Source organism: Coturnix japonica, chromosome 12 (assembly GCF_001577835.2).
Source record: "Coturnix japonica isolate 7356 chromosome 12, Coturnix japonica 2.1, whole genome shotgun sequence".
Taxonomy (NCBI): Eukaryota; Metazoa; Chordata; class Aves; order Galliformes; family Phasianidae; genus Coturnix; species Coturnix japonica.
Window position 1 is genome coordinate 14987669 of NC_029527.1, and position 14042 is coordinate 15001710.

General features: G+C 41.1%; 1 protein-coding gene across 7 annotated transcripts in view; it reads left to right on the top strand.

The window, feature by feature from the left end:
• Positions 1-14042, top strand: part of LOC107319952 (contactin-6) — a 137971-nt gene that overhangs the window by 75901 nt on the left and 48028 nt on the right. For 5 of the 7 annotated variants that reach the window (XM_015875354.2, XM_015875352.2, XM_015875353.2 and 2 more), the window contains 3 exons: positions 589-684; positions 7274-7477; positions 8801-8903. In XM_015875354.2, coding sequence (XP_015730840.1) covers positions 589-684; positions 7274-7477; positions 8801-8903 — 403 coding nt within the window. Of the gene's footprint in view, positions 1-588; positions 685-7010; positions 7119-7273; positions 7478-8752; positions 8904-14042 lie in introns of those variants that run through there. The other 2 variants (XM_032447252.1, XM_015875356.2) reach the window with 2 other exon arrangements.

The following is a 14042-nucleotide window of genomic DNA, read 5'->3' on the forward strand; positions in this document are numbered from 1 at the left end:
GGCATCGTGTGATTTTGCTTCTTGAAAGTGCTCTTATACTCCCCTTTGAAACCAGTGCTAAGGTTCATTCAAGTCAATTAAAATCATGCCCACTTACCACAGACAGCTTTAGGAAAGAACTTGCTCATTGAAAGTATGGCATACTTTTATCGCTTAAACACACACTCTGTGGGAGTTCTGATGGGGTTTAATTATCATTTATACTTATAGAAGCACACACCTGCATTTAATTGATATAAAAAGGGAAACAACTCAAAATGTTGTTTCCTTATTCATGCAGATTAAGACTAATAAATTCTGAGATGGGTCGCTAGAAAAATTGACAGAATACACTAGCTTTACAAGGAGCAAAAAAACCCACACTTGTTAGAGTATAAGTGCTTTATAAATACTTACTTTATGGTTGCTGAAGGACCAGGTAGGAGGCTGGATGAGCTATTTGTCCATGCAATACTTCAGTTTGCATTGTGAGATTTTATACGACTGAAACATATATTCTTGAGTTATCTATAAGCACTGTGTATTTTGGACTGTAGCTAGGAGTAAATCTGATTATAACACAGTTTTGTTTTCTCCTCCTCTCTTCAGATCTTGAGAATTTTGAAATGAAAACGAGAAGCACAGTGTCAGTCAGAGAAGGACAAGGAGTGGTTCTGCTCTGTGGCCCTCCACCACATCACGGAGGTACGTGGAGTAGTTCTGAGTTGGGTGCATCCCAAACAAAGAATGGATGTGGGGTGTCCTTCTATTGCTATTGCTCTGGACAAGGTAGAGTTCTGGGGACATGTAATGAGCTAACAGTGCCTTTCATGTGATGTTTCAGACTTCTTTAAAGTAAGCTATCCCTAACCAAGGGGCACATTATTCATACCCCCTCCTTTATTGCTACAGCCTACTTCCAACATCAGTGTTTTCAGAACAATGCAAAGGCTTGAGCATGTATGTGCACTACTGTTGGAGCAGTACCATTTCTCTTCAACCCCACATTTTTCATCTGATAGCAGCAAGAAGCTCTTGAGAGCAATTTTCTGAGTGTGGATGTGTGTTGCTTTTTTTCCCCCTAACACTGACTTTTGCAGGTTCTGAGCCATCTGCATTTTCAGATCTTATTTTGGAGGTGCCAGAACTCGTATCATAACTGCTTCTTATCTTGTGAGGCTCAGAGCACTGTCTATGGTTTTCTAAAATAACCAGCTGAAGATGATTAGAAATATTATCCTGGAATAGTTGGTGCACATTAAAGAGGTGTAAATCATCAAGAGTATGGTTACTAGGTTGAAGGAATCAGCAGTTTATATAGCACTCGCCTCCTGCTTTTAGTTATAACCACGCACCCACAGGAGAAGGAGCATGTTGTGTGCTAGCACCAGCGTCCTGCACTCAGCACTGCTTCCTCAATCCTTCTTAAGAAATAGCTATAAGACAAATTCCCATAAGAAGAAGGTAAATTGTGATCTATAAGGAGGATGCAGTATATCAGAGAAGTAGAGAAACCCATCAGTCAATTTAAAACCCACAAGTCTTGAACAGAAAGGAAACGTCAGTTCACTTAGTGCTTGCAGCTGTATGAAAGAGGTATGTAATCAAGGAGATGAAGTGAAATGTGGCCCTTAAGGGCAGAGAAAGCTTCAAAGAGTTCCTGAAATGTATCAGTGGGACAAAGACAATACATTCATCCATGAGTCAGTAAGCTGTGTGTCTTCTTCCTGCTGATAGATAAAATTATGATTTGGCCAAGCACTCAGAATAAGTACATCAATAGTAAGCAAGCTTACTTTAGGTTAAATTGCATGGAAAAAAACCCACCATCCTATCTGTCTGTCACTGGGTTTAAGCTAGAGGTGGGATCTGTTGAACAAAATAAATAAATAGAACAGTAATTGAAACAAAAATTACACCCCCAGCTCTTGCTTCTTACACCCTTCCCTTCCTGCCTATTTATGCACCTGCTGCTCTTCAGCCTCAGCTGTTGTTATTTATGAGGCTCATTAACACACCTTATAGAGTTCAGCATCTGACCCTTCTCTGCTTGTTAGTGGGGCTCTAGGGTGTAGGGGTGGGGAGGTAAGCTGCATTTCTCTCTTTGGGACACATCTATTCTGCAACTAAAGTTCTTTAGGTCAGCATTTCTTTTCTTTCTGTATAGTCAACATATGCTGTTGTTTTATTACCTACAAGAAAGAGAGAATCATTTTGTATAGAGTTAAGCATTGAAAAGCATCTATGAGGGAGGAAGGAAGCCTGAAGAAGCTTTCAGTTCTGTAGCTGAGTATGAGCCTGACCTGCCTGTGATTAAGGAGTTGTTCCTAAAGTGGTAATACTTGACACAGGTCTATGGGGTGGGATGTTCTTCGTTTATTTTGTTAGAGGTGAAGTCTGATATAAGGCTTGTTTCCTCCAAGCTGGTTCCCTGCAGAGTCTTAAGATAAGTTGCTAATCTTGTTAGAAGCAGCAGGATCACTCGTGCATTTGCATTTACTCATGCATGAGGGCTGCTGGGGCTCAAACCTGGGATGCTGACTCAGTTGGCTTTTTCTGTATTGCTGTAACTACAGCGGAGCTGGATTAAAAAACCAGAAAGGCTCTTAAAGAAGTGAGAGCTCTGAAGTTTGCTCAGTAGAGACAAATGTTGAGTCCTCAGCTGGCAGAAGGGCATAGGGGGCAGGGGAGTGGGTGTGTGGAGATGAGATGAGCAGTGCTTTTTCTATGTAAAAGGCTCTTTGACTGCTTCCTTGTGTTGTTTCTGCATTTTGTATTAAACAACCATCTGATAACATGCATAATTTCCAAGTGATGGATTGATGGGTATCTCCCTTTACAAAGCTGAGTGCCTTAATCACTGCTTTAGAGCAGCTTTCTCTCTGCTCCTGTTTCTCAGCTCTCCTATGAATCTTTAATCCTTCCCTGAGACCATCCTGTGCTCTCCTCCTGCAGAACCAGCAATATTGATCTGAGTTTGCTTGGGCTGAGGAGAGCTCTGAAATGTTATATTCCCTAGACTGATATATCAGAGATGGTTATCAGCTGCTCCCCTTCACAGCTGTGCTGTGAGCTGGCTGTGCTCCCTCTTGGTGCAGGCAGCTGAGCTGGGTTCACAGCTTGAGGCCTGGGTGAGGAGTGAGATGGACCCTGCACAGTCACCTGTCTTGGATTAAGAACCAAACAATTAGGGTTGCAGCGCTAATAAAAAAGCCTATAAGCTGGCATGTGCATAATAAAGTCTATGTTGCTGTAATTATCCCTTTGCTGCCACACAGCCCCTTTGAAGTAAATGCAGTTCTGTGCACTCAAGGCACCTTCTTCCCACAGAGTCAATAATGGCACCAGGATTACTTTAGAGAGCAAATATCATTTTCTAGTGTTCAGAGCTCAAACATGTTAATTTGGGCTAAGGCCACTCAGCTGCACAAGTGAAAAAGGAGCTGTAGTGTGGTATTTATTAGGCAGTAGCTAGGCAGAATTAAAAAATTAATCACATGAAGGTGATTGATGTTTTCTAAGCTTGTCCGTGAGACTAACACAAGTGTTAAATTAAAAATAGAAATGATATAAATTATACTTTATAATACTTTCTTTCTTCTGTTGGAGTCTTTGTGAACTGAATCCTGGAACTTGTATAGTACTATAGTACTCTGGGTGTTGTGTTCTGTTATTATTTGTAGGAAGTGGGGTCATGTCTGGGCATAAGGCTGGCGTAAGGTTAGCAGAGTTCTCTTCTAACCCAGGAGGAGATCATACTCATTTTTCTTGACTTTAGAACAAGTCTGACATTACTGTATGTGATTTCCTTCAGAAGATTAAAGCAAAAGCTGTGATCAGCTTCTGCTTTCTTGGCCTTTACCTAAAGCACTATTGAGAAGGGACTGCCTCAGTGTGCTTCATCTTGTCTCTCTCTGCACATGGTGACATGGTGCTCAGGGAAACATTTTGCTGATTTTCGTGCAAACAATTTCAGGGTGCAGCAAAACCAGGAGAGATGGTGTTTGCCTGCTGGTAGTAGCCTCATCTAACCCATGTTTTGGAAGTATTCATTTCTGGATAGCAAAAAGCATCTCTAAAGATCCTTATATGTATATCAAGGATGAATGGTGTCATATTGACTAACTTCCATAGAACTGTAGAATGGCCAGGGTTGAAAATGCCCTCATTGCACATCTTGTTCCAACCCCCTGCTGTGTGCAGGGTCGCCAACCAGCAGACCAGGCTGCCCAGAGCCACATCCAGCCTGGCCTTGAATGCCTGCAGGGATGGAGCATCCACAGCCTCCTTGGGCAAAAAACTTCCTCCTAATATCTAACCTAAACCTCCCCTGTCTCAGATTAAAACCATTCCCCTTTGGAGCAAGGTGGGCATTTATCTATGCAGCCTTAGCATGTGAGGAAAGGACTAGTTAGTTGTAAGGTGCTGGGAATGTTTCCTGTTTTTTGTGAAGGAGAAGAATGAACCCCGTAGACTGTGGACAAAGCTAACCCTATGTAGGGGTCTTCTGAAGATCTCTCTTCCCCAGCCTCTTTTTTTTTTCCTTTCTGTATATCCACGTAGTTTACTTCTCTAAAGCATCACAGGTTAACAACAGTGGAAAGAGAATTAAAAAATTGGACTAATTGGTCTCCTGCAGAAAACCCTCTTTGCTCCCTTACTTTGAAGCATGTTGTTTTGTTTTCAGCTTCACATAAGCAGTCACCCTAGAGGGAAAGTGGCAGATATACAAGGCTCCATGCAAGGGGAAAATGAATTGGGAACAAAAAAATAATTGGTGCTGATAATGGCTAAGGCTTGTGTAAGACCTTAACTGAAGCCTTTTCATAGCAGCCTCTGAAATTCAACAGCTCTGGATTTGTGTTGGGGATGTGAAACCGGCAGCTCTCATTTTCAGAAATCCTATGGCTAAATGGAAAGCAAAATAAACTTTAGAAAGGTAACTTCTTATTCCTCACTAAAATAGCTGGTGGCAGCAATTTTCGAGTCCATTTTAGCTAGACTTCATTAGCAGGTTACTGCATTTTTTACATAATTTCCCTTCTATGTCTCTGCTACCTTCTGTTCACCATTACTTTCACCAGAGCCTTCCCAGCTGCTGATTTACTCATGCAAATGAGCATAACCCAAAAATGATGGTATGAGCCTTGTACCAGAGCCACTAAATGAGAAAAAGAAAGGAGCGTAAATCGGATCTATTCCAAGTGACCCAAAATGGAAATGTTTAAGTAAAAGTAGCTCCTTCTGTAATGTAACGTTACATTTTCTAGTCTATTAAATCTATTAATATTTTTTGCTTATCATAGCTTTCTGTGAAAAGATGCTGTGTGAGGGAGTATCCTGCTGGGGCTATGCTTTAGAAGAGGAAAAAAGTTTGATCTCCAAAGTTTTGGATCTTTTTCTTGAGATTTCATTCAGCTCCCACTGAAGTCAATTAAAATTAGAGCTTCTACAGAGTTTAATGGATCTGAATTAGGCTCTAGGCAAGTAAGGTCTGGGAGCTGGTGATGATGAGCCCGCAGTGAGAAGAGTGGCAGTGTTTATATGCCTCATTCTGGGGATAGAAGGAATTGAAATATGAAAAGAAGAGGCCTGAATTCGTTCCTAGTTAATGGGAAATTTAATAGGCACTGAGGCAATGGCTCAGTACAGATAGAGTCTCCATTACATTCTGCAAGATTATCGGGTGGAAACCCCTGTGCTGAAATCATAAGAGAACTGGCTCTCCTACCTACTGATATGTAGGTTGATGTCATGAACAAGCTCTGTGCAGCAGAAGGCTACTTTTAATAGGTTTTCATTACTGTTTGTATACCCTGTTGTAATGGAGAAGCTTGCTGCACTGCTGTGTGGTATAGGAGCCACCAGCAGGTATCTGAGTTTGGATGGTGTGCCATAGGATGACATAGAAGTCTTTCATGGTGCTTTGTCCGTGGGTCAGGGCTCTCATCAGCCCTGTAACTGCCAGCACCAGAACTGCACTCTATTAAGTGAACCATCGCTCATTTTTTTCTATTTAACTCACTTTTGGGTTACATGTCTTGTCATGGAAAGCCTGATGGGTGTCCAGCTACCTCTGCTCAATCACATACACACACCTATTGACTTGCTTTAGGACCTGTTGCATTTTCTGGGCTTACTGTATGTCAAAATAAGAATAATTTAAAAATACTGTAATAAAACAGTGCCTATTACAGAATTTAGCCAAGGATAGAAAGTGTCATTGATTGCTGCTTGGAGATGTGTCATTTCTAATGAGAGTTTGAAAATGTTAGAAGATGATAACATAAAACTCCACAAAACCACTGGAGTTTGCAGACTTATTATCATACTGTACCCATGCTGCAGCCAAAGGAGGGGAAAGAAATGTAAATAATCTTTTGCAAATGGTATATTTGATAGGGGAAATGTGCAAAAAATGAAGCTGTTGGCAGAGCACTGTTAGCTTATGAATTATACATTTAATTAGAGGGAGCTAAACTGGTAGATTTTTGGAAGTTCTGATTTACTGGGCCTTATTAATGACAGAGTTTCTGTCCTGCTGCTGCCACTGCAGAGCTGAACACTGCAGCCCTGTATTGGGCATGGGGTGGGCAGGGAACCTCTAGCACTGATGGAAGCACAGAGTTGGGGCAGCAGGGCCCTTGGATGGCAGTCTCACAAAGCTCTCTTCTGATGATCAAATAAATGAGTTTTAAAGTGGCTAGGCTATGGATGTACCTTTTTAAGGTGTATGGTGTGAAATGCTATGGGAAAAGGCAACGGAATAGGGTTAAGAAGTCAGAACAGGACAAGTAGCATGGGGCAACTGAAAGTATGGAAGATAAGGAAAAAGGCAGAGAAGGAGCAATTAATCTCCAAATGTTTGGATGCAGTAGATTTATTTCCCTCGGTGAGAATCTGATGTTCTTTTACCTATTTCTCCATGTGCAGAGTGGAGAAGGGAGCAGTAGTGCTGTGTGATCAGCAGTCGGCTCTTTAGTATTGAGAGGGAAGTTGCTATGGACAAGAATTGTTTACTAAGCCAGCTTTCTCATGGCAATGCAGCACAGCCATTTCTACCTAAAAATAGTTCTGAAACAGGGAAATGAAAAGTAGCAAGGGACAGAAACTTCTGTGACCTTCTGGAGTGGCTCGAAGTAAGTTTAGAACTGAAGCAGTACTTATCTTGCCTGTGCTAATTTGTGCATCCCCAGTGGTCTGCCCTGTAACTGGCACATTCTTTCAACCAGCAAAAGCATTAAGAGGAAGCAAGCAAATCTGAGCATGCATGACGTATATTGCTCTTTTCTAGGCTTGTCCTTTGCATGGACCTTCAACAATAACACCTTGTACGTTCAGGAGGACAGACGGCGTTTTGTTTCACAAGAAACTGGCAATCTGTACATTGCCAAGGTAGAGCCATGGGATGTGGGCAATTACACCTGTGTGGTGACCAACTCCAAGGCTGGGCAGAGTGTTCAGGGGCCGCCCACTCCCCTCACCCTGCGCAGTGATGGTAAGCTCTCTTGGCACACTCAGTGTTAAGTATAGCTCAAATATCAGATCTAGAAATCTGTTCTGAGTGAGTCAGTGAGGTGAGGGACTCACCTGCATGTATACAAATACCTTTTCAGCAATGCCTCTAATTAAATGTTTGCGTGAAGAAGTGCATACCTGGGTGATCTTTACACTAAGTTGGTTTTGTAAGTTTGCTCACCTACATTTCAGTGTATTTGTGCTGCTTGCAAAGCAGCAGTGACAAGTTGTTACCAAAGTCAGTACAGTGTTATGTTTCTGATATAAATAAAACTCAACTGTGCATTATTGCATAATACTCTCACTGAGAGACTGTGCTACTTCTTAACATTCCATCTGATCACTCTAAATGAAGTTATAATTCCCAAAATTGGAAGTTAATAATTTGGTACTGCATGCTTTAGATCTTTTATGCCTATTTTCTCCCTTCTCATCATCATGCTTTATTCCTTTTCTCAGTCTCATCAGTCTCTTAATCTTCTCCTATTCTCTTTGGTAGCCTCTGGATTGAGTCCTAAGCAGGCAGTCTCAAGGGAACCGTACAGAAAGCACATGTAGCGGTAGCTGGGCCTCTGTTCAATGTAAAATAAGAACCAATTCATTTTTGAGTGAGATCTGGGCTAAGACTCTATCTGAGGGAGACTGATATTCATCGTTTCTGATTCAATGAGTTCTACTGAAAGATTAATGCATTTTAAAGAATTTCAGCTAAAAAGTCAGTTTTCTAAAGCAACCCCAAACCTGCCGCAAGGTCAAATGCCCTTAAACTGATACTGGATTATCTGGTTTATCAGATGCTTGATGAGATTTGGGGATGTGATCACTATATCCAATTACATTAGCCTTTCTTGAGCCTGGAGTTCACATCTGGCTATTTTTAAGAAGCTTTAAGTGTTTTGTAATTAGTTTGGACGCAGAACCCCGTAATTTTCTCTTGTGCTCAGAACTACTCGGTGTCCCTAGAAGTGGCAACTTAAGCAATGCCTGTGACATTTGTCACTATTAGCAACTAACAAGAGGTGTGAACCCTGAATTCTCCCTAAATTCCTAATACATGTAGGTATTGTACTCGTGCATGCTTCACCACTGAAATGTGAAGAACTAGCACATTTCACAGTGAGCTTTCAGCATAGATTGGGATTTCACCCAGATGCTTAAAGCTCATCTTCAGATATCGCATGTCCATGGGTGGAGTGTAAGGCTCTAAGACTATTAATGTCGTCCCTTCTTTTACACTGAAATTCTGTTGTACTAGGCAGGTCTGAGGCTCCACTGGAGTGCTAGCTGTTTTGATGTTCAACAGGTGTGATGGGAGAGTATGAACCAAAGATTGAAGCACTTTTTCCAGAAACAACATACGCAGCGAAGGGCTCGTCTGTTAAACTGGAATGTTTTGCCCTTGGAAAGTAAGATTCCTCTTTCTTTATTAATTGCAGTTTCTAGCACAGTTGTACACTGAGAAATTGTTTCTTTCTAAGTGACATAGCAGATTATTTATTTATTTATTTATTTATTGTCAGAAAATGAAAATGTATAAACATTTTTTAACCTTATCTCGGTTTGTTTCTGTGCAGTGTGTTCCCAAGACTGTCTGGAATAGGTTCCACATGGCTCTCATCACCCTTTTCTCTAAAGAGATACTGAGGAGCCCTGTGAAGATACAGTCTAGCATGGATTGTGCCTGGATTGTGACTCCTCACATAGACATACCCTTTGCAGAAGCAGTAGGGTACTCAAATGCAAAGAGATGTTCTATATTCTGAGAGCTGATGGTTAACTGAATGTTTAACTTGCCTTTCCAGAGTGTCCCTTTTTCCATGGGAAGAGCGAAAATAACCTTACATAGCCGACCTCTATTTAGTTTAAGTTCACTTTGACAATCCTTTTTAAGGCTTTTATAGTGTCTAGAGCTTTTTCAGAGGTTAAAAGCCTGAGTTGAAGGCAGCACAAATTAATCAAGTTCCTTTGGAACCTATGCTGAGAAGTAGAAAAATAAAGCAAATAAAGTTAGTAAGATGAGATACGGTCTTGCCTTACAGATGAGGTTTTTATAGAAATGGAAATCAGCCCCAAAATTATTTTGACAAAAAAATATTTCTGCAGTCATATTCGAAAGCATATGAATTTCTTGGCCCCAAACTAGTCCCAGACTGGAACATTCCTGCTAAATCTGGTTTTCCTTTCCAAACAATCAGGCTACTTCTCTTTAAATACCTCTATAATTGTGTGTGAGTCAGTGCAGGCTTTACACCACAAGTTGTCACTATAGATTTCCATCTGTTGCACTGGAGGCATTTAGCAGTGGTATATTGACTACACAAAAAGCATTTCAAAACCAGAAAATAATAATTACAAAACAGTGCCTTTCCAATGACAGATCATGTTAGTTTTGACCATGCTTAAAATGTTATTAAAACAGCAGTGTGTTCCGAAAGGATGTGGATGCCTCCTGTCTGTGTAGGTGCACTGTAACTGCTTACGTCATGCTTAGAAAACTGAATAGCTGAGAGGGTTAATGCAGCTTTAATAGGTACTTCTCCACGTGTAGGTCTGGAGCAGATACTGGTGCTGGTATACTTGCCTGGAGTTTTACAGAATAAATAGCAGTCATCTATGCACAGAAATGTTTTACAGCTTTTGTGATATCGTGCTGCTGCTGTGTACATGGTCCAGTGCATGTGTTCAGGAGATGATGTATGTAAGGAAAGGCAATTGCTGAGCGAGTGCTGGAGAATTTCTCCTTTCCAGCCTTTTGTGGTGGATTAGATGTCTCCACTTTTCCATCAGAGTTTTTTCTCTGAACGAAGCCTTGAAGTACATTTTCAGTCAGTGGGGGGAAAAGCATTATTTCAGAGCAGAAATTTGTATGTGAATAAAGCAAGAAAAACAGATTACAGGTGAAATACTCTTAACTCATTACTGAGGCCAGCTTTTTAAAGGTATGCAGGTGATTAGTAGTGGTGTTCAACCTCTAAGCTTCCTACCTCCAGCTGTTTGCAATTGTAGTCAGGCACTCACAAGTGCAGCGATGCGGTCATCTGCACCTTTACATGCCTCAATTCCACCCAAACTCTAGCCTCTACTATTGTCTGTTTATGTTAAAATCAATTCAGCTCAGCGTTTGTTGAACTATACCTCTGATCTGCCACAAGCACTAACGGTTATTATCTCTCTTGGATTTCAGAACTGCTTTCCCATTATCCATAATTTTCTATATTCGTACTGTTAGTCCACTGGTTCAGACAAAGCTGTCAGCTGCTGCTGCCTCGCACTATGAATAACAGAAATCTTTCACATCTAAGGCAGATTATAGGCAACCTGCTGCGGTTTTGGTCTCCAAAAGTCTTAAATGAAAGTAGTTTCACGGTATTTAGAGAAATAGCATCTCTTTTCTATAAGGAACAGCAAATCATACCTCTTGGATGTTGCTTAAAAAGCACTTCTGCATTTAAAACATAAGTAGACGAGGCCAGACAGAAGGCTGAGTTTTAAGCCCTTTTTACCCAAGGCAACTCAAAGTCACCCAACTTAGCACAATCAGACTGTAGGTGCCCAGAAGTAATTCATTCTGTGTGCATTCTGGGGATGCTTTTGGAGACCTCAACACTTACTGCACCCCACTGGCACAAAGCATTTGCTGTTCTCCCCATTGCAATCTGTTGCAAAGCTCTGTTCATGCATTTTGCATGGGAATGTCATAGCGGATGTCACACAGCCCTTGCCTGTTTGATGGAAATAAATATAGGGAGGCCAAGGAGATGCTATTTATTCCTGGGGAGAGGGTTTGAAGGAATGGATCTCAAATGGACAAAATGTGTGGGCAAGCTTTTCTGGTAGAACAGAAACCCTGAATAGCAGCTTTTGAGGAGTAAATTATTCCTCACTGTGATGCTATGTGGTTGCACAAAAGGAATGTGAGTAGCATGCATCTCTATGGTGATTGGCATGGAGAATTCAAACAGAACACAAATGCACATTATAGCTTAATTCTTTGAAGAGGGAAAACTGAAATATGAAATACTAATACAACCATCTCAGATGCTGCAGCCTGTGGCAATTTATTAGAAGAGATGAGACTTTGTGTTCTGCAATAAGATTCATTATGTTGACAGTGTTTAATACTATGCCAGTATTAAAAGTCATGTTGTGGATCAAGCTATATTAATCATGCCATATATCTGAATTACGGCTTGCTGTCTGAGTGGACTGAGTTCCATGGAAGGTGTTGCTCACAGATAAGTTCAACTGAGTTACTGTGCTTTTCTATAGATTCCTTCCCAAGTAACTTTTTTCTCATGTAGTAACAGAAACAGTTTCTGGAGCAAAAATAAGCAAAATAATTTCAGTGTTGAGTGTGCATGGTTATGAAATTGTGCCTGTGTTTAATTCACTAAGTTAAGGAGATAAGCTGTTCTGAATCCTTGTGGATGGGTCATTGTTAGCTGAAGTTGTGAAAAGCATATTGAATAATATAAAATAGGACTTCTTTTAACCCCAAATCTCTATTTCCAGGGAAGGTGCTACATTTTCCCACTGTTTATCTATTCAGAGCTGAGCTTTTCTAGAGGCTGTTAGTACAAGTATACAACGCAGCCACAAGTGGGTTCCAAATAACCATCTTTACTAAATTGGAATCACAGCACCAGGCTTCACAGCTTTTAAAAGTATCTTTAAGATTTTATGCAAGAGGCTGTAGAGAGATCAAGCACAGAATTCTAAAAAACATGTATCACATGAATCAGTTTCTCTACTACAAGTGAAGTTCTAGTACTTTCAGCCTGCCTTCCTGATAGAACAAATACCAGAGAATTTGTACCTTAAGGGATGAGGAAGCAGCTTTGCGAGTGCCAGTCTCACATAAGTTAATGTGGATGGCCTGTAACCACAGAAGAAGGAAAGATGGTATCTAGTTTCAGAGGATGTGGATTCTTTGCTGTTTCTGAATACATCAAGTCAACTAGAAGCATTTTTTTAACAAGGCATCGTCTTCATTACGGAAGCTGGAGGTTTCATTATTGAAGCCAGTTGGTGACCCTGCCTGTGGCAGGGGGTTGGAACTTGATGATCCTTGGGGTCCCTTTCAACTGAAGTCATTCTATAACTTAATGTTTTTGTGAAGTGCCCTCAGGTGCACAGGGGTAAAGCTGTGGCTCGGGTGCCGTGCAACTGGCTGCCTAGTCTCTGCCATAGGAGAGTGGGGCTGTCCTCTTGGTGTGAGGTGTAATGCTGTGAAGGGATTAACCTAATGTTCAGTATGACAGGATTTGTCACCTACCAAAAAATATTTTTCATCTCATTTTCTTTCAAAGTTAATAACTTACCGTTTTGTGATCCCTCTGTCTGCATGGTAGTATAAATTAAATTAGTAGCTGAGCTCAGTACTCCTGGATGCTCTGAAGACTTCAGATATACTACAGATTTATGTACAGAGACACTCTCATATTTATGCACTGTTTTCTTATTTACTAAGGTGAAAGCAAGACTTGCCTGTGAAGTGTAATAAATAAGCACACTCATTGTTTCTTTACATATTCAAAAACTTCCTAACGCCAAGCAATTACTTAATTCTCCATCTAATTTGGTCGTTGGTAGCCACTACAGAAAGGAGACGCTCCAAATCAGTATGGGAAAGAACCAGTCTGTGTTGGAGTGTCAGATAATGACGTTCAGTGTAGGAGTTACGGGAAGTACAATCATAAAATGCCTTGAGTTGGAAGGGACATTAAATATCATCTAGTTCCAATCTAGTTCCAACCTCTGTGTATCATCCTGCAGAAGCTCACAAGGGTGTATTTCTGAAGCTATGAGAAATCATTGAAGTAAATTCTACATTCATTCTTCTTAAAGCTATTCAGATTTTCTCAACTTGAAAGGTTTCAAATGCCCTGTAATACTAGTGCTGATATATGTATATATTTAAATAAAGTATACACTAGATTTGGAAGAAGGTGAAACCACCCCGAGCCCTGCCTTTTGCAAAACGGTGATTAAAGCTTCTGGAAACCCTAGGGTGAGAGGAGGGAGGTATTGCAGAGGCAATGGAGAAATGCAGAACTCCTCCAGCCGCATGGTACCAAACGTCCAGCCATGGCTGGTGGCACCTGCAGCTGCTTGCTGAACCTTTAGGTTGGTGAGGGGCTGCTCTCCTGACAAATGAATTCCTTCTTCTGACAAAACTAGGCCGCTCAGCACGTGCTTTCCCAGAAGAACAAAGTGCAGTTAAGTATTTATTGCAATTATGCGTTTAAAGACAGTCAAGTTGCTAACCCGAGCTCAATTTTCTATGTCATCCTGCTGCAGCTGGCATCAGAGGCATCCTTGTTAGGAAGGATGGGGCTGACAAGGAGAGTTTGCCTTGAAACATCCCCAAGGATGTCATTATAAGTATCTGGTGTGGAGAAGGAAAACAGGACATCATTTTCAGTGCCAGTTTTGGTAAACTTGAGTTGACAAGTTGACAGAGGGGCCTTTTTCCACAGAGCCCTGCCTCTGGCCTTAATGTCAGTGCAGGCTTCCCTTCATTCATAGTCATGCTATGGAAAATA